At 43.3% G+C, this 25848-nt stretch overlaps 1 protein-coding gene and 1 long non-coding RNA gene across 8 annotated transcripts; one reads left to right on the top strand and one right to left on the bottom strand.

Annotated features, from left to right (window-relative positions):
• The first annotated feature begins 7 nt into the window (after window positions 1-7).
• Window positions 8-19877, top strand: fgd1 (FYVE, RhoGEF and PH domain containing 1). 6 transcript variants are annotated; one of them, XM_029156051.3, is made up of 18 exons: window positions 8-326; window positions 6739-7035; window positions 7481-7679; window positions 7752-8481; window positions 8617-8706; window positions 8982-9130; window positions 9204-9360; window positions 9437-9572; window positions 10513-10571; window positions 10849-10995; window positions 11077-11169; window positions 11366-11445; window positions 11551-11581; window positions 14739-14873; window positions 14944-15072; window positions 15152-15310; window positions 15412-15558; window positions 15668-19877. In XM_029156051.3, exons 1-18 carry the CDS (start codon window positions 269-271, stop codon window positions 15935-15937), a joined length of 3066 nt encoding a protein of 1021 aa, XP_029011884.1. In that variant the 5' UTR covers window positions 8-268; the 3' UTR covers window positions 15938-19877. The 6 variants fall into 6 exon arrangements, with proteins under 6 accessions (XP_029011884.1, XP_029011886.1, XP_055366095.1 ...); XM_029156053.3 differs by having other exon boundaries at window positions 10-326; window positions 3998-7035; window positions 9434-9572; XM_055510120.1 differs by having other exon boundaries at window positions 10-326; window positions 6707-7035; window positions 9434-9572.
• Window position 19878: 1 nt separating this feature from the next.
• Window positions 19879-25739, bottom strand: LOC129604304 (uncharacterized). 2 transcript variants are annotated; one of them, XR_008695099.1, is made up of 3 exons: window positions 25034-25739; window positions 23369-23843; window positions 19879-23276 (listed from the first exon to the last, which is right to left on the bottom strand). It is a non-coding gene; the product is annotated as an uncharacterized LOC129604304 (long non-coding RNA). The 2 variants fall into 2 exon arrangements; XR_008695098.1 differs by having other exon boundaries at window positions 19879-23843.
• Window positions 25740-25848: the final 109 nt, after the last annotated feature.

Here is a 25848-nt window from a genome sequence, read left to right on the forward strand (position 1 = left end):
CTATGAGAGAGAGAGAGAGAGAGACACCCCTCCCCTCCCTCTCTTCCGCCGCCCGCCGCTTACACATCGGGCAGCGCTCCGAACCAAACCGAGCGGATCTAACCTACTTATCCCCTTCAAGCGGCTGTCGGGGTACTGTTGGTTCGGACCGTCGATGAGTCTGTGAAAGCGAACCGGTCCGGTCCCTGCTTCCTGTGTGTGCGACTCGTTTCTTCTCCGTGCTGTGGACCGGGAGAGCCGCTCTCTCCCCGCACCAACATTTTCTTTAATGACCGGATTTGTATTTTGCTGCGCGATGTATATGGACAGAAGCAGCCTGACCAGGGGTGAGTCCGCACTGACACATCTGCAGCGCGCGCGCACGCACGTACCTGCTGAAAGCCGGCGCACGCGCACAGACAGAAACATACACGCAGCTTCACCACACCACAGCATCGTCTTTTATTTTGGGTCGTGTGAAAAATTTCGATGAACATCACCGTAATCTCGAGAATTGGGGGTTGGGAATGACATGCGCGCGCACGCCTCCAGACGTGCGCTCGCACACACTGACCGACATCTCGCCGCAGTGAATGTAGGCTAGTATGGCTGCGTGATACTACGCCTGCCAGATGTGTCTTCATCATCCCAACGCGGCGTTACGACAATCAGTCATAAAGGTTCGGTTCCACCAACAGTCTGAACCCAGACCAACCGGATCTTACAATGTGAAGGTTGATGGAGGCTGAACAGCAGGATGGAGGTGGATGGTGTTAAGTAGTGTGTGTGTGGGGGGGGCTCCGTGGACACAGTCGACTCATCTGAATTTGTTCCATCTCTGGTGATGCAAATACAGAATCCTTTTCTTTTAGAACCTGTCTGTAGCTTGTTCTGGCCTTTGATCTGTTTCTGACGTCTGCAGCTAATGCAGATCCAGCTTTAGTATCCAAATCGTATGCAATCAGTGAACCCACTAGAACCTTCAAAATGTCCACGACTGACAAGCAGAACAAAAGCTTAAGCTTGCTAGAACCAGCTGCATGAGTTATGGGTTGTCCTAATCCTTTACACTAGCATTAAAGCAGATCGGTAGAACCCCCATCTTTGGAACTGAGTCATAGAACCTTCTCAAGATGAACACGGAGATGACTAAACCACTCCACTACTACTGTAAGGAGAACCCAGACTCTAGAACCTCTAAGATGAACAGAACTACTTCAAAATCAAGAGTCATATGTTTGCTCCATGGTCTATAAGTAGACTATAAACAACATACTTCTGTTACTATGGGGGTGCCGAATGTAAAAGGAGCACCTATAACTAGTTTTCTCACATTCAACTAAATGACACATGTTTTCTCACATTTAGTTAAATGTGCAAAAGTCTAAATGTAAATGTTAAATGTTAAATATAAATGTTAAATGATCAAACTGAATATTCAAGTAGATTCCACCCTCTATGATCCTAGATCAGTGACGGGGACTCAAACGCCTCAAACACATAGCTCCGCCCACATCTGACTCTGGATCGGTGGACGACAATACTGGAGAGAAGCCTGAAGTCGAAGCCATCATGGCCGCCAGCTCCGACTCCCTCCCGTTGGGGGAGATTGAACGGGCTGTAACGGCAGGTGTGCGGTCTGAGGCTTCAAACTGCTGTTCTGTCGTTAACACCAATAATGAGGAGTTAAGTAGGTTTAAATAGAATATTTCTGTGGCGCCGTTGGAGAATTAGTTAGCTAACTTTACTAGCTAGCCGAAGTTACGTCCAGGCTAAAAACAAAAGTTTCCAGGTCAGATGTGGGCGGGGTTTGCGCGCACTGTTTGAGGCGTTTGAGTTCGCGTCTCTGATCTGAGACCAGCGCTGTTTGTAGGGATGGAGTCTACTTGCACAATCATGAATATTCAGTTTACACTCGGCGAACATTTAACATTCACATTTAGACTTTTGCACATTTAACTAAATGTGAGAAAACATGTTGAAAAAAACTAGTTATAGGTGCTCCTTTTACATTTGGCACCCCATACTGTTTCTAGCTAACAGTAGAACTTTTTTCGTTTTTTCTGGAAAATAATGAACATTAATGATGAACACCATAGTAGTGTTTTTTTAAGGTGGCAAATAGAACTTGTTGAAGAAGTGCCAGAACCCTCAATCGTGTTTTCCCTAGAATCATGGCTTGGGAGGGGGGGGGGGTGCGGCAAAACACTCCATAGTGTTTATGATTTTTTTAATTACAGTATAACAATATATTTTAACGTCTGCACGATTACTGTACAATAACCTAACTGTACACTGAACTAAACACTAACCATCAGATTTATTTTTAAAAATGAAAAAAAAGTTAACAATTGCCCTCTGACTGAGTCAAAACCTGTCATTGGGTGGTGGCTAGACTTTTGCTGCTTGTCAGGGGCAGGGCATGCAGCACGTGGGCTCCTTTCTCTACTTTGACTCGGAGTAGGAAAGCTACACCGGCTGCTACTCGCAGCAGAACAAGTGCTGTCAGCTTCACCCTACGAGCATTTAAAAAAAACGCCGAGATTGTTGCCTGATTTTCAGCCAGATGCGACATTCTTAGATGCGCGGTCTCTGTCCGCTGGCGGGTGTGCGCGCGCACGTGCCTGTGTGTGCGCATCGGGGCGGAATTCTGCCGTGCGCGATACGAAGAAAAATTGTAAAGGCGCAAACGTGGAGACAGAACTTAGATGCCATCGTATAAATTATGGGGTGCCAAATGTAAAAGTAGCACCTATAACTAGTTTTCTCACATTTAACTAAATGACACAACATGTTTTCTCACGTTTAGTTAAATGTGCAAAAGTCTAAATGTAAATGTTAAATATAAATGTTAAATGTAAATGTTAAATGTTAAATGTTAAATCTAAATGTTAAATGTAAATGTCAAATGTAAATGTTAAATCTAAATGTTAAATGTTTGCCGAGTGTAAAACTGAATATTCATGAATGGGCAAGTAAACTCCATCCCTACCCTCAAACAGCGCTGGTCTAAGATCAGTGACGTGGACTCAAACACGTCAAACAGTACGCATAGCTCCGCCCACATCTGACTCTGGATCGGTGCACGAAAATACTGGAGAGAAGCCTGAAGTCGAAGCCATCATGGCCGCCAGCTCCGACTCCCTCCCGTTGGGGGAGATTGAACGGGCTGTAACGGCAGGTGTGCGGGCTGAGGCTCCGCTTCAAACTGCCGTTCTGTCGTAAACACCATTAATGAGGAGTCAAGTAGGTTTAAAAAGAATATTTCTGTGGCGCCGGTGGAGAATTAGTTGGCTAACTATACTAGCTAGCCGAAGTTACGTCCAGGCTAAAAACAAAAGTTTCCAGATCAGATGTGGGCGGGGTTTGCGCGCACTGTTTGAGGTGATTGAGTTCGCGTCTCTGATCTGAGACCAGCGCTGTTTGAGGGTAGGGGTAGAGTCTACTTGCACAATCATGAATATTCAGTTTACACTCGGCAAACATTTAACATTTACATTTAACATTTACATTTAACATTTACATTTAACATTTAGCATTTAACATTTACATTTAGACTTTTGCACATTTAACTAAATGTGAGAAAACATGTTTTGTCATTTCGTTAAATGTGAGAAAACTAGTTATAGATGCTCCTTTTACATTTGGCACCCCCATAATAAATAACATAAGGCTATTTAGTTTAATAAAAGAAAAAAGCACAGGCGTATTATATAGGAAAGATCTTCTTAAATGACTTCTGTCGGTATTCTATGAAAATAAAATAAAATTAACTTCACAGTTTCCTTGGACTTCACGTTTTAAAGGTAGGGAAACACTGCTCAACGACTATGTTCTGCCAGGGCTTAAAAGGTCGAAAGAAACCGTTAGAAGCTCATCGCAGACACACAGAATCTTTGATAATCATGAAATTATTTAAGCAAAGTTGTAACGAAATGTCTCGTGGACATAAGTCTGTGATTCTAAGACCAAGGTGAGACAAGTCTGACTTTGAAGAACCTGCGTGTGTTTTCTATAGAGCTACAGTGTCTATTCTGGACTGAACTGGACTGGAGGGTTCTGCCATTGCTGCGGCGTTCCTGCCTACAGCCTAGTGTTCTACTAGGAACAGAACCCATCCAATTCTCTGGTTGTCAGCTTTGTGCGTAATGGACGGATTCTGGGTAATGTAGTTCTGAAGCACAAAGGGATAAAGAATCTGCTTCCTGAATCCAACGAATAAAAATTTACTCTGTGTCTGCTTTACAATAAAGTGATAGTTCACCGCTGAAAAGCAAATTGTGTTATAAAATTTTTACATTTTTTTAGCAAGAATGTGCAACAACACTTAACATTGATGGTCAATGTCCAGAGGAAAATGGCAGTAATATGTGTTGTGGATGTAAATGGTTATATCCTAACACCCAGATTGCATTGTGCTTGGACAAATCTCCCGAGCTTCAGAGATTGGATTTACCTGAGATGGGCTGTGTGTTTCCACATAAGGATAACTTTTCCAGTTTACACACAAATGTTTGGACATTTCTTTACAATTTTAACAAAAGGTTATATTTTAACATTGTGTTTGAATAAAGACATTGTTTCTAAGTCATTTAGCAAGCTTTTATTATAATTTAAGCAGACACAAATTCCTCATTTAGCTAAAACCTTCTTCCTTTCTTCATCTGCTGTTAGTGGCTGGAAAAACAAGATAGTTGTCACTCACAGATAGTCTCTGTGATGATACGCAACCGGCCGATATTACCTACAAATGGATGAAATTAATTATATTATTAGTTTTAAAGTTTCTGCCAGCCAAGCTAATGCACAGGCTAACGTTAGCAACGTAAGCTAGTGCTACTCCTGACAGTCCAAAACACAATCAGCAGCTCATAAATGTACTCAGACCTTACAGCACAAAAGAATAAACGGTCGAATATATTACTTACTCAGTGCTCATTTCACCGTTCTGTCCCAGCTGTTTCTGGTCTGTCCTGCAGCGCAAAGACACGATGCATCCGGCCTGTGGCTTTGCCTGAAGCTGACTCTGGGCTCTCCGCTGTAGGTGCTGGTTCCTTACGGGCAGCCTCGTCCTCGTCAGCACTGTACTCTGGCTCATACAACTAACCACAAATATCAGACGTGCGTGCTGAAGTACTACCTGTCCTCCAAATAATCTACAGCGGGACCTCCACCCATTGAATATTAGTGCTGTAAGCGTATGCGAGTAAAAACAATGGTGGAGAAGTTGCGCTTTAGCAGGATGGCTCCGCCCCTATCTCAGTCTGGCTCCGCCCCTCTCAGCCTGACCGTTGCTGGAGCAGGTACAGAGGAAATCAGGAAGCACTAGTTGTAGTTTTTGAGCCCATGGCAAACCATCTGCTAAGTCGTCTTACCGGGATTAATAAATAATAATAACTTCTCTGCATTGAAATTATGGAGCAGTCTAAGTGTCCCTTCAATTTTAGAAATGTAATATTAAGAAGGTCGTTTTGGTCAACACCTATTAAAAAAGTTTTCCTTTAACTAAAATCTGTTTTCTACGCAACCAACAAGAAGAAGCAATGGCGAACAGAGCTTTTGTGCATCTGTTCTCCAGCGGGCTGGCTCTGCCCCCTCTCAGCCTGGCTCCGCCCCCATAGGCTGTGGTTTCTTTCCGCTTTAGAATTTCTGACATTGCAGTATTTTCTGTGTCCAGTGTTTGAGCTGGGCCTCCTTGCCACAGATGGCTCTGCTTACCAACACACTTTCGCTCTGTCTTCCATCTTTACTTTTACTGGCTATAAGAAGCTGAGAGTAAACAAGGTTGAGTGATATGTAAAGAGGGGAGATGTTGGTACGGCCTTGTGAAACCTAATGGGACTGTCCTGCTGCAGACACGAAGTGTACAGTAGGATCATGTATGGAAGATGGAGTTTGATTTTAGCAGATAAAGATCTGATCAGGATCTTTATCTCAGAAATCCAGGATCTCAGGAATGTGGTAATTTCAAATAATTCCTTTCAAATAATGAGCTGTCAAAAAGCACTGGAACCCAGCCAATGAGCTGCAGCTGTGTTCAGACCACAAAAATCTCGGTCTCCTCTGTTTGGAGTTTATTTCTGTCCAACAGCACCAGCAGAGACGTCATCTGGAAGCTATTACTGTGGTTTTACAATCAGCTGATTCCACAAACGCCTGCCAGCCCATCGTCTGCTATAAGAAACCGAAAGACTACGGTGCTGCATCAGCAGACTGCACCTATAAGATTAAGTTATTCAAATAACGAGGTGGCGATAGACAATTATGATAAATGCTTCTTTATGATGCTCTGTTTATGTTAAGGCAGAGCATGGTTCTGTTAGAGGCGTAAAGTTATATATTAATAATTAGAATAATTACAATCTATTGGTTTTTGGGTTTGATTCCAGGGTCGTCCAGGTTTCTTTCTGTGCAGTTTGCGTGCTCTCCTCGTGTCTGTGTGGGTTTTCTCTGTTTTCTTCCCACAGTCCAAACACAAGCAGTCAGGTTGTGTGAGTGGTTCCCCTGTGATCTGTGAACCCTGCATCTGGGCCCGGCAGCAGGGCCACAACCCTTGACAGGAGTAAGCAGCCGAGATAGGATCGGCTTTTAAATTAAAAAGCTCGAGATTTGTTGTTTTTTCTTTATTGTTGAGTAAGGACTGAACTGAACTGATGACAAGGGAGACTGGTTTGTGTTACTTGGTACTGTACTTCTACTAAAACCTGTTACTGTTATGTCATTGTAGAACATCTTGTAGAGTTCCAATGTCATCCCCAGGTTCCTCCTCCTCCAGTCCCAGTTTGCTCGCTAAGGGTCTCTCTCTGGAACCATCCTGCTCGCCGTGCAGTCACGGTGAGGCGGATACACCCCAGCAGCTGAACTCAGACCTTGAACCCATCTCCTCCTCTTCGGGTCCAGCGTCCCGGGAAGAAGGGGCTCCGCTAACTAGGCTAATAGAGGACTGTGGTTCAGCTAATGAGTTGGTCAATGACACAGGCCCACTAGAGCTGCCAGCTAACACAGTAACCCCACTGAGCAGGAGCAGAGCACCGCTGCCTGGACCAAAGCCTCAGGGTACAAAACCTTCCTTCATCATTTATCTTGATAAATGATAAATATGCACATATTCTGCATGAACCTATCCCCTGGGGGAGCAATGCTTGTGCGAAGTGTCCTACACAAGGACACACCTGCAGCCCTGTGGTGTGAACCTGGGGCATCCTGCTTCCCAGGCCAATGCTCTACCCACTGAGCTACCCATTATGCATGTTTGCTAACACCGTAACATAGAAACTACCGGACCATGTTTTTCAAATGCAACTGTAGTGCAAATATTCATATTTGCATTCACATTGTAGTTTTATGTTTATGTTTATGTTAAGATATGAAACTACAGTGTTTTTCATATATACAGTTACTGCATACCAAAATCAGGAAGTGGGGTGGTTCTGAGAGCCAGTGCAGGTAGATGAACTGATTCATGACATCACTATTTAAGCTGTGACCACACCTCCCACAGTACCTCCAAAGCCCCCCCACCTTCAGCAGCATGCAGTGGTGTCAAGGCCTCGACCTCGTGCCCCAGACAAGCCCCTACCCCCTACACCACCTTGCAGACCCCTCCAAACAGATCCCCGGGGGGGGTGGAGTCCTCCCATCCGTGACGAAGGCACAGCCTCACCCACCTGTGTCCTGTCATTGATTGAAAAATTTGAGCGGTGAGTTCTAATTGATCTGAAGACATGTGACATCATGATTTTATTTATAAATGCTTGTATGTATATGTGCAGTGAGCAGATCATTGTGGTTCCTGACATTACCGGGGGAACCCTGTGTCAACGCCTCCCTGACCCCTCCTCCTCATCCCGACCTTCATCACCTGCAACCTCATCAATGCCTGTCGCTTCCCCAACTGATGAACAGACTTCCACGGAACTAAGAGGTGGTGATGGCATGATATTAAGGGCTAAGGAGGGGGCACCTAGTGACCTACATCATCTTAACGATGATGGCAATGAAAATAAAAATGATGATGACGACCTTCACCACAAGCGTTTATCCATGGAGTCGGGTTATGGTGCCTCTGAGAAGCACTTGGAAGAGGATATGGTGGCAGTTGAGATGAGAGAGCAACAACACCAGCCACTTCCACTGCTCGACCAATCAGAACTCCCCTCTGAGCATCTGTCCCTCCCCTCTTCACAGACAGATGGGAAGTTGGCCAATCGGGACAGCGGGATTGATAGCATCAGCTCTCCATCGCACAGTGAGGAGCTCTGCTTTGCTGGCGTAGATGACGGGGGTGTGGTTTACCCCTGCAGCCCTGCCCTCCTGCCTCACCTCTCCAGTTTGTCCTTATATGCAATGGAGGGAGGGGAAGGTGAGGAAGAGGGGGAGAAGGCAAGTGGAGGTGTGAGAAGAAGGCAGTTTGCAGAGGATGGAGACAGTGACCTGGAGGAGGAGGGAGAACTTACACTGGTGCTGTCTCCCCCCAAGGCCAACAGACAGGACTCTGCTGAGGTGAGATTACTGACAAAAAGGCTAACTGTATATAGACCTCAATTCGAACCTCATTGGAAAACAAGTTGACATTAAAGTCACAGAGCTCACAGAGATGTAAAAGTCAGATGTTTAACACTGAGGGTCTCTGTCCAGCTTTCTGTCCAACAGAGAGTTTTCAACATCGCTAATGAGCTGCTCCACACAGAGACTGCCTACGTCTCCAAGCTCCACCTCCTGGACCAGGTGAGTTACCAGAGCTGTCCTTCTTTTGTCCAGTCAGTGTTATTGTTTCGTTTATTTTCTAACATTCACATAATTGCCTCTGTTGCCATGGAAGCATTGCAGTCATTACACGACAGAGCACGATAGAGCTGATGGGTATGAGGTGTTACACCTGTAAAATGTTAGAAATCACAACAAAGAAACTAAAAACCAGGACTGGGTTTCTAGTTGCACTGACCCAGGACATAATGTGAATTTTACTTTGAATTTTCAACCTGTCTGCTCTCTTCCCTCAGGTTTTCTGTGCCAGACTCATGGAGGAGGCTCGCTCCCGCTCCTCTTTCCCCTGTGACGTGGTTCATGGAATCTTTTCCAACATCTGCTCCATTTACTGTTTCCATCAGCAGTTTCTGCTGCCAGCGCTTCAGAAACGGATGGAGGAGTGGTGAGGATCTTTCTTCTCCTCACCTTCTGGGTTTTCTCCTCAGGATCTCACTTTGTTCCTCCTTTATCTGCAGGGATTCAAACCCACGGATCGGGGACATCCTGCAGAAGCTGGCTCCCTTTCTGAAAATGTATGGAGAGTATGTGAAAAACTTTGACCGAGCCATGGAGCTGGTGAACACCTGGATGGAGAGATCAGCTCAATTCAAGACCATCATTCAGGAGATCCAGGTTCAGCTTCTTCTGGGATTTAAAGTGGTATGGTAGAAGTTTGGTCTGTTTATTTGTAATTGTGTGTTCTCAGAAGGAGGAGCGCTGTGGAAACCTGACTCTGCAGCATCACATGTTGGAGCCAGTTCAGAGGATTCCTCGCTACGAGCTGTTGCTCAAAGATTATCTTCATCGCCTGCCAGAGGACGCCCCGGACTACAAGGATGCCCAGAGTACAGAACATCACACGCACACATCAGTGCCGGCTAACGCTAAGTTGCTAACAACCAGCTTCACTCACACACCTGACCCTAAACTTTGGTTAGAGGGTATGTAGTCAGTTGTTTTAGCTAAAAACTACAGACAAAGTGAGGCGGAAAATTATTTTATTTGACAGTTGCTCTGAGTCAAGGTGGCTGTGGCCGAACGACTCACCTATTAGTATCTGTGTGAATCTGGAAGATTAGCAAGTTAGGCTAAGACCAGAACTGAATTTTTCCAATACTTCAGCATCATCTCTAACAACTCCACAATCTCCACATTGTTAATATTGAGATGTAAAATCCTCTTTCATTTTCTCCTCAGAAGAGGAGGTGGTTTTGGTAGAATGTGCTTCTGAAGTGATTAAGGTTCAGCAACACTTGGTTCTATCCCTGGTGCTGCTTTTGGTTGGGCTGCAGACAGCCTGCCAGGTGGTTTGACAGACTTCATGAACCCAGGAGATTGGCCCCTACAAGAAAGTCACAGTAAAAGAACAAACAGGACATGCAGTTTGGCTAGAGGCTGACTGCCAGAGACCATGTGAGGGAGGGAGGTCAACAAAAAATACTTGTTGTTGATGGGGAAGGCACACCAAGAACCAGCAACTCTACAGTATGACAGAGACGCAGTTCAGCAAATGAGTGAGGTGGACGTTAGGCACTAACACTTGAGGACAGTTGACAAGTCAGGTGTGAGCAATTAGGTGAGCAAATGGCTGAGAGCAATTAGAATAAGGGTGAATGCAACAGACAATGCAGAGGTGAGGATTCCCTGAAATACTGGATGCTGCTCAGTGACAGTTTAAGTTTGAGCACAGGAGATGAGCTAACAGTCATTATGAGATCGCCCCTTGTTTGCCTCTCTCTACATCTCTGCCTGTCTAATTGTCTACTTCTCTGTCTTTGTCTGCAGAGTCTCTGGAGCTGATTGCCACAGCAGCCGAACACTCCAACGCTGCCATCCGGAAAATGGTGAGAGTTCCGCAGTTGTCAGTCAGAACATTCAAGCCTTAGACACAGTCAGATAGTTTTTCACAGAATTAGAATCAGCTCTAAATCTTACGAGATGATGTTAACTTAATGCGCCAACCGACAATTATCATATATCTGGCAACACTGAATGGATCAGACATCCTAAGCTGATCAGACGTGGCTGTCAAGTGGCAGGATTGGTTGCTTCTAGTACGGCCTGCATGGACTCTGTGGGCTCTGGTTTATATTGTCTGTTGTCCGTGTTTGTCCTTGTCAGGAGCGAATGAGGAAGTTGTTGAAGGTGTACGAGCTGTTGGGAGGGGAAGAAGACATTGTTAACCCAACCAATGAGCTCATTAAAGAAGGACACATCCTAAAACTGTCCAACAAGAATGGAAGCACTCAGGACCGATACCTCATACTGGTACCTAACTGATTGTCTCATCCTCTGCTTCTGCTTCTCAGAATAGAACTCGTTATACGTGACTGTTGTCTCTCTCTGTAGTTTAACGACAGGTTGTTGTACTGCGTCCCAAAGCTGCGTCTGATTGGTCAGAAGTATGGCGTCCGTGCTCGTATTGATGTGGATGGCATGGAGGTGAGACATTTAAGTGTCCTTAGGAGAAAAGACACACGAGTATCTGTTGGGATGGTAGCGTTTGTCACTGTCAACAGATGCATGCATAGGTTCTGCTTGCAAATGTTCTTAGTTTTTGTTGGTGGACAACGACATGCTGATGTTCCATCCAACCCACAGAACTTGTGTAAATCTCTCTCCTGTGTGTGTCCTCCAGCTGAAGGAGACCAGCAGTATTGCAGTTCCTAGAACCTTTCTGGTGTCTGGAAAGCAGCGATCTATGGAGTTGCAGGCCAGGTACACTTTTATAGACAAGTGATTACATTGTGACAAGATGTTTCAGCTGAGTTTGTCCAGTAAATCTGGTGTCTGTTTTCTCATTGTGTTACTGTTTTCCTGCAGGACGGAGGAGGAAAAGAAAGACTGGATCCAGGTACACGCAGTCCACCATCCCCAAACCTAAACATAAGACGTGTAATGCTGTGGCATCCATCTGTAGTGGGGTCCAGGTGACAGATTGGTCTGGTTCAGTTGAGGATTTTGTACAGTAAACCTATTGCTTAGCCTCCCCACTCCGTGTCAACTCAGAGTGGAGCCCAGGACGCAGAGTCGCAGTCTTACACGCCTCTCTGCATGTTCTCTACAGCCGCCACCCACTCCTAGTCTTAGTTATCGCATAGAGACTGTGTCTGCTCCCCGACCACATAAACTATATGTCACAAACAAATCAAAGAGGAGTGACTTACCAGAATTTAAAAAACATCAAAACAGTTCCTCTTACGGAACAAAGTAACAGTAAGCTAATAAAGTGGTTTATTAAATATCAGATGTCTCTCATCTAAATCCTTTTTAATAAATGACTTGATAAGTGACCATCACATAGATCTGTTCTGTCTCACTGAAACCTGGCTGCAGCAGGATGAATATGTTACTTTAAATGAGTCGACTCCAATTAATCACATCAACTATCAAGTTCCAAGAAGTACAGGTAGAGGTGGAGGAGTAGCAGCCATTTATAAATCAGATTTATTAATTACTCCTTAACCTAAACATAGTTATAACTCATTTGAGAGCCTCACTCTGAGCCTTTCTCACCCAGACTCTAAAACTCAGAAGCCACTTGTGTTTTGTATTGTTTACCGTCCTCCTGCTCCATATTCGGAGTTCTTAACTGAATTCTCTGAATTCTTATCTGACTTAGTTCTTAGCACAGATAAAGTCATTGTAGTGGGAGACTTTAACATTCATGTAGATGTTGACAGCACTGCTTTTAACTCCTTAATAGACACTATTGGTTTTACACAGCAGGTAAATGAACCCACTCATCGTTTTAACCATACCCTCGATCTTGTCATGACATATGGGGTTGAAATTGATAATTTAATAGTTCTTCCCCAAAGCCCTCTGTTATCTGACCATTTCTTACTAACTTTTGAATTTAGCACAATTGACCCTACAATAGCTGGAAAGAAATGTTATTATAGCAGATGTTTATCTGACAACTCTGTTGCCAGATTCAAGCAGATGATTCCATCATCTTTTGCCTCAATGTCTTGTAGATACACAGAGAATAGTCACCTTAATCCTTATGAACAGGTTGACTGTCTTGTAGATGATGCTGCAGCTTCTCTACGTACAATGTTAGACACAGTGGCTCCTCTGAAGAAGAAGACAGTGGATCAGAGGAGGTTAGCTCCGTGGTATAACTCAGAGATTCGCAGCCTAAAGCACAGGACCAGACAACTAGAAAGACAGTGGCGTTCCAACAAAATAAATGTAAACTGCATTGCATGGAAGCACAGTCTAATGAAATATAAAAAAGCACTTTGTGCTGCTAGAAAAACATATTATTCCTCCCTAATTGAGGAAAACAAAAACAACCCCAGGTTTAGTCTACTATCCCCTTAAATCTCAGCAGCAATGACTTTATGAACTACTTTACTAACAAAATTATCATCATTAGAAAAAAACATTCAGCAGCGACTTCTTCCAAATGACAGAAAGCACTGTCTACTATAGATCCATCAACTTTAAATGTATTAAATCCTCTGTCTTACCTAGACAGCTTCTTCCCCATAACTCATATGGAGTTAACCTCAATAATCAACTCTTCCAAGTCGTCCACTTGTCTTTTAGATCCAATCCCAACCAGATTACTCAAAGAAGTTCTACCTTTGATCAGCTCATCCATATTAAATCAAATCAACCAATCTTTACAACTAGGCTATGTACCACAGGCTTTTAAGGTGGCTGTGGTCAAACCTCTATTGAAAAAACCAACCCTTGACCCTGGACAACTAGCCACCTATAGGCCCATTTCAAATTTACCCTTTATTTCCAAGATTCTGGAAAAAAAATCGTGGCTAAACAATTATCTGACCACCTGAGTGGGAATAACCTGTACGAAGATTTTCAGTCAGGATTTAGAAAACATCATAGCACAGAAACAGCTCTGGTTAGAGTCACTAATGATCTTTTATTAGCTTCGGACAATGGTCTAGTTTCTGTCCTTGTCCTGTTAGATCTTAGTGCTGCATTTGATACAATTGATCATAACATTCTATTACAGACACTAGAACATAGAATCGGGATTAATGGAACAGCATTGGGATGGTTTAAATCCTATTTGTTGAACAGATTCCAGTTTGTTCACGTTAATGATGAATTCTCCACATGCACAAGGATTAGCTATGGAGTACCACAGGGTTCTGTGCTGGGTCCAATTCTGTTTAGCCTATACATGTCTCCTCTAGGTGAGATTATTAGAAAGCATTCTATTAATTTTCATTTTTATGCAGATGATACTCTATATATGCTATATATATGTCCTTGGAACCAAATGAAACAGATCAACTAGTCAAAATTCAGGGTTGTTTAAAAGACATCAAATCCTGGATGTCCCAAAACTTCCTTCAACTAAACTCAGATAAAACCGAGATTCTTATTGTTGGGCCTAAAAATCTGAGAGAGACACTATTGAGTCAGATAGCCACCCTGGATGGCATAACATTACCTTCAAATTCTACTGTGAGGAACCTTGGTGTCATCTTTGACCAGGATCTCTCTTTTACATCATACATTAAACAAATGTCTAGAACCGCCTACTTTCATCTTAGAAATATAGCTAAAATCAAAAGCATCCTCTCTGAGAGCGATGCAGAGAGACTGATTCATGCATTTGTTACCTCTAGGCTGGACTACTGTAACTCCTTACTCATAGGATGTCCTAACAGCTCCTTAAAAAGCCTACAGCTTATTCAAAATGCTGCAGCCAGAGTTCTGACAGGACTTAGAAAGAGAGATCACATTTCTCCTACATTAGCTTCTCTGCACTGGCTGCCTGTAAAATGTAGGATAGAATTTAAAATTCTCCTACTCACCTACAAAGTACTCAATGATAAAGCTCCTTCTTATCTTAAAGACCTCATAGTTCCTTACGCTCCCAGCAGAACACTTCGTTCTTTGTTGGGTTTAGTTGTGTGAGGTTTTAAACCTTACTTTGTAAAGTGCCTTGAAATAACTTTGTTGTGATTTGGCGCTATATAAATAAAATTGAATTGAATTGAATTGAATATTGTGTGTGCACTCAGGCTATCCAGGCGACCATCCAGAGACACGAGCAGTCGGTGGAGAGCTTCAGACACTTGAATTGTTCTCTGCGAGACGACGATTCCACACCACCTCACTCCCTGGTAACACACCACTGGAAGCTGTTCTGTACTAAGGTACCAGATTAGCAGAGTACTGCAACGAGATCACACATGTAAAACAGTCAGTGGCTCCTGTTTATTTCAGAGCTGTGTGGAGCTGGGGAAACGAGCTCCAACTCCCATCAGAGAGAAGGAAGTGACTCTGTGCATGAAGTGTCAGGAGCCATTCAACTCCATCACCAAGAGGCGGCACCACTGTAAAGCTTGTGGACACGTACGTCCTCTTTCTGCCTGCCTACTTGCCTGCCTGTCTGTTTGCTGCCATTCTACTTTCTTGTTTCTGATGAACATAGGTGGTTTGTGGGAAATGTTCAGAGTTTCGCGCTCGTCTGTCATACGACAACAATCGGACCAACCGCGTTTGTGTCGACTGCTATGCTACTCTGGTAGGGGTGCTACCCTCGTCCTCCATGTCGAGCAGCAGCACCCAGAGGAGACGCTCCATCCTCGAGGTTGGTTCTATTTCCAGTTACCCCCACAGAAGGAGCTTAGTAAATAAAATGTAAACTGACTTATACTAGTAGGATGAAGCCAGAGTCTGTTGTCTCCACAGAAACAGGCCTCGCTGGCAGCAGAGAACAGTGTGATCTGTAGTTTTCTTAACCACATGGAGAAGGGAGGGGGGAAGGGCTGGCAGAAGGCCTGGTTTGTCATTCCTGAAAACGAGCCACTGGTTCTCTACATCTACGGAGCTCCACAGGTAAATTAAAAGACTAAAATGCAGTCTAGACCCTGAGCTACTAAACAATCAATGACGCTCCAATTAGCTTCACAAGTGTCGATTGTTACCAAAATCCTATCATTCACAGGATGTGAAGGCACAGCGAAGCATCCCTCTTATTGGCTTTGAGGTCTCTCTACCCGAGTCATGTGACCGACTGGAGCGACGCAATGCCTTCAAGATATCCCAGAGTCACCTTACGCTGTACTTCAGTGCCGAGGCAGAGGAACTGCAGCGGCGATGGATGGATGTCCTGTCGAGGGCTGGGAGGGGGGAGGAGCTTCAGGTGCACCTCCCAATTGTGGAAAGTTTGGAGGAGGAGCTTGAGGAGCTAGCAGCAGAGGAAGAAAACACATAATTTTTCAGTCATGAAGAAGGGGTCTTTAAACCAAGATCAATCTTTTAGTACAAAACGATTACAAACAGTTGTAGCTAACATCTAAACCAACCCACCCTTTGAGCTCTCTGTCTATTTAAACCTGTGTGGTTCAGCTGCATGATTTCTCCCTGCTATCAACGTAAGGCGGTGCTCCCTCTTAGCTCTTTGTTTCACCTGCCAGGTAAGGTGGCAGTAAATGTCTTCATTGTATATTGTCACAGTACATTTTTAAGAGAAACCTCAGATCAGCCTTCTGATCCCTGACCCAGTAGGTTTGGCCTGTGGAATGTCTTCAGCACTACTGTACCCTTAAGCCCCAGCTGTTGTTTTTTTGGAGAAACCTCTTATCCAGAGCAAAAAAAGTGACCTACAACTAATTTATATTGATTTTGCATCTCACAGCTGTTTGAACATGGATCCAAAGCTTCCTGATTGGATTATTTCATTTTTTTACTTTTAAAGTTGAAAAAATGCAACATGTTTCCTCTGTTGGATTAGTCTTTCAAAGGGTCAGCCAGGTCCCTAGGTAATAATAGTCCTCTCAAGGGTAGAAGTGCACCCCAGACTGTTGGCTTACTGACTCTAAAATAAGTAAACTGTTGGAAGCCAACTTTAAGCAACAGCACAGGAACCTGTGGACTCAACAAATAATATAATGAAAATAACTGAAACCTTATTGATCTCACAGTGTGGAAAAGAACCTGGGATCAAACCAGGGACCCTCTGCTTCCCAGGCCGATGTGCAACCTAATGAGCTAACAGGCCTCTTTGGTCAGATTTCAGTTCATGTTTGATGCAGAGAACATCGATGCACAGATGAAAGGTAAATGCATTTATTTTTCCTCAGAAAGGAAAGAGACATTTACTGTGGTTCATAGAGCACGTCCACCTGTACAATAGCCTTGTTTTATAAACTCATACTGAAGCTGCAGGTTCTGTCTGGGCTGCATGAAATCTGTACAGTACAGAACAATGTGCACATGGATGTTTATTGTGTTCAATTTGATGTACAGTAGGAGCCCTGAGACAACCTCATCAAGTCAGTTCATCAAGAATCATCAGTTATGTGCTTGTTGGAGTACGGTTAACATCTGAAAGCGGCTTGACACAGTTTTCAAGACAACCCAATGAGCCCATGACAAAAAAACTAAACATGTTGGAATGCCCCCTCACCTGCATCCTGACAAGAAGCAGCTGCTGAAATAATTTTAAGTTTAAAAGTCATGAGCAAGAGGTGGATAGAAAAAGAGAAGAAACATAGTGAAGTGTCATCTTTAATGCACTTCATAGACATCTCAAATGTCCCCTGTAATGGACAAACCCTTCTTTTATTTTTCCTCTGTTCATCTCTTCGCTCAATGGCCTCACTGCTGCTATTACACCTCGAGCTCAGCTACATTTCCCAGCAGCTTCTGCTCCTTTTAAATCACACAATCACAAGCTTTAGTCTAGTTTTAGTCAATTTGTCTGGACTTTTAGAATATTTTGTTTCAAATTCATCCGATACAGGTGAAATGTTATAAGTTTATTTTGACCTATTCAATATTTATTAATAATAATTGTCTAATATCTGGTGAAATAGCTATTGGGGTTTCTGCAGGACACTGGTGGATAATGAGTCTCTGGCAGGAAAGAGGAGCCAGACTGGACTTTAACGTACATTATCTGCTCATGTAAGACTCACTGAGTGTTGAAGCTGATATGAACTGAATTCATATCAGTTCATATATGAATGATATATGAATATAAATGAAAAAGTTTTAATCATCTTCACTTTCAGTGGTTCAGTATTTCTCTGTTTGTCTCTTTACACATTTTTGGAAAAGTGTTTTGATAGTGAAAAAATCAAATGCTACTAAGATAATTATTGTATTATTCTGATCAATCTCACTGATGAAAAAAGAATTGTTGTTGGATATTTCTGTGTTTTTGGGTCTGGGTTGCTTTTTGATATTTGCTTGATGCAAAAAGAAAACATTACTATAAATGTAATTTATTACCCCTCTCCCCAGTCATGTGATTCTGTAAAGTTTAAAGGTGAATGTTTGATGTTTCACTACATAGCCAGAGCCAAGCAGACAGTTTGGGGTCACAGGGACAATCTGACATTTTGATGAACCCTGCTGTTGTCCGGTTAGTTCATAGTCTCGTGTTTCAGATGGACATTGGGTTCATCTGTACAACAGAGGCCATGTGTAGCCTGGCTGAGAGCTAAATATCACTAACCAGCTCTTTTTATTATGACCTATTTCAAACATGTTTCATATCCGACTTTAGCTTCATGCCAATCTCTCTAAGGTTACTGGTATGCTGGTCTACGCTGGTTTAGTCAGAGTTAACAGGGGTTGTGTGATGTGGTTCTGTTGGCTGAGCCAGGCCAGCCGTCAGCTTCCTTGATCCAGCTGAGGCACATGAGTCTGGAACAGTCTTTCCTGAACTTCTACCTCTATCACTGTCTGGTGCTCAGTGGCTCTGGCTGTGTCACTGGGGCCACTTCTGCCTCGAGCTTGGCCTTAAGCCTGCCGTCATTATCATCTTTCAAAATGGTAAAAGTGTTAGCAGCTTTTAATCTGGGTGATATCTGTCAAACAGTTGGGCTCGTGCTTCCTATGCCGTCTGTTTTATTTTCCAAACTGTGCTGTGTGTTGTTCCAGTTCCATGTGCAAAGAACATACAGTATTCATTGTACAGAGCTAGTATGGGTAACGTATAAAGCCTTTGTGTATTTGAATATTTCCTAAGTCAAGTTGTAACAAGTTACAGTTTGAGCTGCTTATAACTGGAAAAGAGCACAATTATTGACTGTACACACAGATTTCGCATGTTTGGTTGCTTCTTACTGTGAGCGAACACCAGCTGGGTGTCCATCATCAGAAGCTAAAGCTCGTCCAACAACACGTGGCAGCTGGTATCCGCTACATCTCTTAAACACTTTGTTGTGCGTGGTCCAAACTGGTTCTGGTTTTTAGTAACTGGGGTCAGATTTCTGCCTTACCCAGAAATTTATTTGTGCCAAACCAAACAAGTCCTTTTCTTTTAGTACAAACCCTTCAGTGTGGGGCTTTGTATCGATGTTTTACTTCCTCCTGTTTTTTTATGTTAAAAAACAAGCAGGAAGTATTACAGGCAGATGTGTTGATCACGTCGATGTTCTCAAAATGTTTAGTTCCTCTGCAGTGAAGTGTCCTTCACATGTTCACTCTGCTCGTTTCCTCAGAATGTGAGTGTATCTGACTCTTCACAGCTGCTGTTACCCACGGACTGTTCATCAAACCAAGCACAGAAAAGGTTACTATTAATGTTTCATGTTTGAAAATCACAAAACAGCCTCAGACTTTAATCCACCACCAAGAGCATGATGGGGGCCTTTCACATGCATATGCAGTAGCAATTTCATCATGTTTCCATGGAGCAGCAGGACTTTCACCACTTATATTTTAGCAAGTTTCTTCTTGAGAAGTTGACAAATACTAAGATGATGTTAATATCTGACATGTTTTGGCAGTTAGACCATCAACATGTTGACAGTGATAACTAATCTTTACTTATCTCATAACTTCTTGCTAAAGGAACCGCAGAGGTTTCTGGGGCAGCCTGTTACTATAGTAACCATGAGGCTCTTCAGCCCTTACTTCAAAGTAGTGTGTTACCATAGCAGCTACCGTGCTCTAGTTACCATAACAACTACATCCCTTAGCTTTTTTCTGTGTCTCTCTGGGTGTAACAGCAGTATGGTTGTGTATTGAATTTCCTCTGGTATCTTTTTGCTATTGATTATTAATTATGGATTGGTTACAGGTTATTGGTTAGTGGCCGGCCACTGCCTTTCATCGTCTGTTGATTTCCCATAAGCTGTGTAAAAATATAAACTGAGAAATGTTTTATGAGGTCATAAATGAAATAAAAGCCAAAAACATGAGTCAAGTATATAAATAGTATTTTACTATCAATGGTACTGTACTATAATGTATGTGCTACTCTTGCGAAGCATCATGGAACACATCCAAAAAATAAAGTCACAGAGTGAGAATTGAGAATATTTCACAACGCCTTTGTTCTTCTTCATGTTTGAAATGGAAAGAAAATAGTCTGGTAGGAAACATCACACTGAACACTCTTCTCTTATTTGACCAAAAGAGCATTTACTCAGCTGATAACTTCTCATTAATAGAGGGTAGATTAGATTAACAGAGGCTCTTCTGGGGATGCCTGCCTGTGCCCGAAGGGTGGGACACTGTCCAGGAGACACATTGTTAGCCAGTGGTAGTACTCCTGGAAATCTCTCCACTACACTCTGGGGGTGTCTGTTCTCCGCTCCGGGTGCGTGGATCCGCTGCCTGTGTGGGTTGTAAAAAGGGCACCTATAACTAGTTTTCTCACATTTAACTAAATGACACAACATGTTTTCTCACATTTAGTTAAATGTGCAAAAGTCTAAATGTAAATGTTGAATGTAAATGTTAAATGTAAATGTTAAATGATTGCCGAGTATAAGACTGAATATTAATGATTGTGCAAGTAGACTCCATCCCTACCCTCAAACAGCGCTGGTCTCAGATCAGAGACGAGAACCCAAACACCTCAAACAGTGCGCGCAAACCCCGCTCACATCTGACCTGGAAACTTTCGTTTATAGCGTGGAAGTAACTCGGCTAGCTAGTGAAGTTAGCTAACTAATTCTCCACCGGCGCCACAGAAATACTCTATTCAAAACCTACTTAACTCCCCGTTAATGGTGTTTACGACAGAACAGCACTTTGAAGCGGAGCGTCAGCCCGCACACCCGCCGTTAAAGCCTGTTCAATGTCTCCTAACGGGAGGGAGTCGGAGCTGACGGCTTCGACTTCAGGTTTCTCTCCAGTATTGTCGTCCACCGATTCAGAGTCAGATGTGGGCGGAGCTATGCATACTGTTTGAGGTGTTTGAGTCCGCGTCACTGATCTAGGATCATAGGGGGTGGAGTCTACTTAAATATTCGATCATTTAACATTTATATTTAACATTTACATTTTACATTTAAAATTTACATTAAACATTTACATTTAGACTTTTGCACATTTAACTAAATGTGAGAAAACTAGTTATCGGTGTTCCTTTTACAATTGGCACCCCATATGCCTGGGTGGTCTCTTCTTCTACAGACTCCACTAACATGGTAGGGTAGTGAAGTTACGGCACCCGACCATATTCCCTATCTTGTCACGGGAGAATCTCCTGGTGGACTCCCTACAGCAGGGGTAGGGGTACAGCAAATGTATGGCCCGCGAGATGATTTTGTAACGTATTAAAATTAGCTGCAATTTTTCAATAAAATCAACAGCTGTTTCAATTGTCCACTTGGTGGCGCAGTAGCAATTATGTTAAGCAAGAACTGTTTATACCGGGACAGAGCAAGTAGGTCAAGCGGCAGCCAGTCTGGATGAGCTACTTTGTTTAGCCCTCACTACTTATTATGGATTCTACTTTCAACATTATTTGCCTTGGCACGTCTTCGCCCCAGTATGTCTCAAATAAAAGTGGACACAGAGTGTTCCAAGAAAAATGGTCATGTCCTAATTTATTCACGGAAGTGAATGGGAAAGTTCACAGCATGTTACAGTGCTGAAAAAATTTAACCTTTGTCACCACTATGTGAGTCTTCATGCCGACAAATACTGTAGGACGACTTCCAAGGACAGCGGAGAAGACAGAAGGTGAATGAACTGTTGACCGGTCTGCGTTTAATCTCAGCCGAGACATCAGTGACGCTGCAGTGAAAGCTAGCTACCTCACCTCTAATAAGATCGCAGTGGCTGTCAGCCTGGCTACAGATGGTGGGGCCTCAACGATCGGGCAGAAAGCAGGCGCAACGAAAGTTGTCCCGCTGTGTTATGACAGCAGACGTTCCTTCACCTTGAAGCTGTCGTTGTGGCAACTCGCCGGTGGTGATGTGTTTTGCTCACCATCCACCATGAATCCATCTGATCTGATCCATCTGATGCATCAGCATCCAACTTGAAATAATAGGCTTGCAGTGTGACTCTAATTTGAAGGGCACATTTGCCGCAGCTGACCACATTTTAATAGAATCCCTTGCCAGGTTAGCCCAACTTGACAACCCTTGCTGCAAAACTGTTGTGGATGTTTGGAACTGCACATGTCCGGGAGCAAGTTTTCTCTGTAATGACCATAAACAAAACTGCGCTCCAGGCTCGCGCACAACCACTTGAATCACATGGCTGCCACTCAGAGGTGATGCTTAATATTGATACGCTGGTGAAAACTAAAAGATACCAGGTACTGTATCAGCAGTCAATTTACTGAGGCATTGTGAGCTCTCTGTCCTCAAAATATTTAAATAACTTGGTGTTTTCTGATTAATAGTGATGTTGTCAGGCTTCAGCTTATGTTTTATGTTTATCGTATTATCGTATTATAAGAAAGAATGAGTTTGACACCCCTGCCCTACAGGTGGGCCAACCCTCCCACTGGAGGGAGTGTTTTCCGCTTGTTCTCTTGGGGTGGACAACGTTGACCCACAGTGGTCCATTCTGACCCATTGTGTCGTCTCTGTGGCTGCTGCTGGGGGGTTCTGTGTGGCTGACTCAGGTCACGACACCTGCCCTCCTGGAACTGAAGGTGTGTGGGCTGCCTGGCTGCTAGGATTCTTTCCTCTGCTTGTTGGCTGGATGGCCGGGCTCCTCTCATCACCCCAGTTTTCACTGTTGGCAATGCACCAATGTCTGCCCTGCTCTTTTAGTGAACAATCTTATGTTACAGCTTTACTAACCTTGAAGTGGGACACTCAACGTCTGAGCTGATAAACATGCTTCCTAAACTTAGCTGTGAGTACTGCTGTCATTTATTGTTATCACTATTAATAATGTTTGATCATACTAGTTGTGTTATTGTATGTCACAGCCCCTAAGTGTTATGTGATTATGTGTTATATTGTATTTGCATAGGAATATATGAATGTATTTTAGTATGAGTGTATACACACGCCTTAACATTATTACAGGTACTAATATTAATCTAACAGTTAACAACAGTACAGCAGTTATATAGTTATGAATGTGTCTGCCTGAATTATTTATTTGTTTGTTTGTTTGTTTGTTTTGTACCTATTTATATCTTTTTTTTGCCTCATTGATTTGTTTGGTCTCAGCTTTACGAGTACACAGGCAGGATGGTTGGACCAGAGACTGGATACAGGCAGGATGGTTGGACAAGAGACTGGACACAGGCAGGATGGTTGGACAAGAGACTGGACACAGGCAGGATGGCAGGACCAGAGACTGGACTGGACACAGGCAGGATGGTTGGACCAGAGACTAGACTGGACACAGGCAGGATGGTTGGACCACAGACTAGACCGGACACAGGCAGGATGGTTGGATAAGAGACTGGACACAGGCAGGATGGCAGTACCAGAGACTGGATTGGACACAGGCAGGATGGTTGGACCAGAGACTGGACTGGATACAGGCAGGATGGTTGGATCAGAGACTGGACACAGGCAGGAAGGTTGGATCAGAGACTGGACACAGGCAGGATAGTTGGACCAGAGACTGGACACAGGCAGGATAGTTGGACCAGAGACTGGACACAGGCAGGATGGTTGGACCAGAGACTAGACTGGACACAGGCAGGATGGTTGGACCAGAGACTAGACCGGACACAGGCAGGATGGTTGGATAAGAGACTGGACACAGGCAGGATGGCAGGACCAGAGACTGGATTGGACACAGGCAGGATGGTTGGACCAGAGACTGGACACAGGCAGGATGGCAGGACCAGAGACTGGATTGGACACAGGCAGGATGGTTGGACCAGAGACTGGACTGGATACAGGCAGGATGGTTGGACCAGAGACTGGACACAGGCAGGATGGTTGGATCAGAGACTGGACACAGGCAAGAAGGTTGGATCAGAGACTGGACACAGGCAGGATAGTTGGACCAGAGACTGGACACAGGCAGGATGGTTGGACCAGAGACTGGACTGGACACAGGAAGGATGGTTGGACCAAAGACTTGATACAGGCAGGATGGTTGGACCAGAGACTGGATACCGGCAGGACAATCTGGACACTTTCTTGTTCTTTTTTTAACAACTTTTACTAGTTGATCTGTTTCATTTGGTTCCAAAGACATATATAGCGGAGTAGCATTAGCATAACAATGAAAATTTATAAAATGCTTCCTAATAATATCACCTAAAGGAGACATCTATAGACTGAACAGTATTGGACCAAGCACAGAACCCTGTGGTACTCCAAAGCTAATCCTTGGGCATATGGAGGATTTGTTGTTAACATGAACAAACTGGAAGCTGTTGAACAAATAGGAAATAACCCATCCCAGTTCCTAATTCTGATGCTATGTTCTAGTCTCTGTAATAGAATGTTATTACAGAGCATTGTACCAAATGCAGCACTAAGATCCAACAGGACAAGGACAGAAACTAGACCATTGTCTGAAGCTAAGAGAAGATCATTATTTAGTAACCAGAGTTGTTTCTGTGCTATGATGTTTTCTAAATCCTGACAGAAATTCTTCGTACAGGTTATTCCCACTCAGGTCAGATAATTGTTTAGCCACGATTTTTTTAAGAATCTTAGAAACAAAGGGTAAATTTGAAATGGGCCTATACTGTAGTTGGCTAGTTCTCCGGGGTCCAAAGTAGGTTTTTTCAATAAAGGTTTGACCACAGCCACCTTAAAAGCCTTTGGTACATAGTCTATATGTACAGTAAAGATTGGTTGATTTGATTTAATATGAACAAGCTGATTAGAGAGTGGGGGAAAAGCTCTCTTGGTGTATTTAAAGTTGTTGGATCTAGACAGTGAGTTCTGTCATTTGGAGGAAGATGCTAATGAATGTTTTCTCTAATGGTGATAATTTTATTAGTAAAGTAGTTCACAAAGTCATTGCTGAGATTTAAGGGGATAGTAGGCTAAACACAGCTGTGACTCTTAGTCAACTTGGCTACAGTGCTGAAAAGAAATCTGGTATTGTTTTGTTTTTAGTTAGTATTCGTGACGTAATTTTCAACTGATGAAATACTCTGTAAAATGAAAACATGTCCACCCACCGCCCGCGCGCCTCTTCCCGGATTTCTGATTGGCCGTTTGTCATCAGAATCTCAGACCATCGATTGATGTCACGGCGGGTTTCCCCCTCGCTTCCCGTAACAATTGAAACAAAAACATACAAGATGGCCGGTTCCACACCGCTTCCAGAGCCCTAAAACACTGCGGCCCCCCATTAGCTGGTAGCAAAAAACAGTGACCCCCAATTGGCTGGCAGCAAACCAAGAAGCAACATAACAGTAGCTGATTGGTCGGGTCTAGACCAGTTTAGTCGGCGAATCACACATAGAAATAGAACAAGTAGATTGTACCTAGACTCTGACGTTAAAACTGGCTTTTGCACCTTTACTGATGATGACGTTCCATGAAGCTTCGAAGCTTTTCATCATATTGGCTCACTCGAATTTATTCAGTAACTCATCTATCGAACAAACTTATCATTAGTTTCTGCTTACTATACTTATTATGAACAAATTCACATTATTATATGACTAGTAAAAAACTGGCACCATAAAAGTAATTAAAAGAAACAGCCTCGCAACGATGGATTGGACTGATATGTTATGTGGGAAAATTAACAGTTCACATTTAGTCAATTTAATTTGCTTGAAAACCCACTTTAGTGTTTTGTTGTATCATTTCACACTTCAATATAAATAAAAAGAAATGAGACACGAGACACATTTTATCTATGCAGACTGATTAAAACGAGGTAACATATTTGCTAAAAACTAAACTAAAAGATCAGTCAGAAGAATATATGGAAAATTCCGGTTTATTCCATAAACTTGGTTTTGTGCAACACCCCTTTGGTGTA

The sequence above is a fragment of the Betta splendens genome, chromosome 7 (assembly GCF_900634795.4).
Source record: "Betta splendens chromosome 7, fBetSpl5.4, whole genome shotgun sequence".
Taxonomy (NCBI): Eukaryota; Metazoa; Chordata; class Actinopteri; order Anabantiformes; family Osphronemidae; genus Betta; species Betta splendens.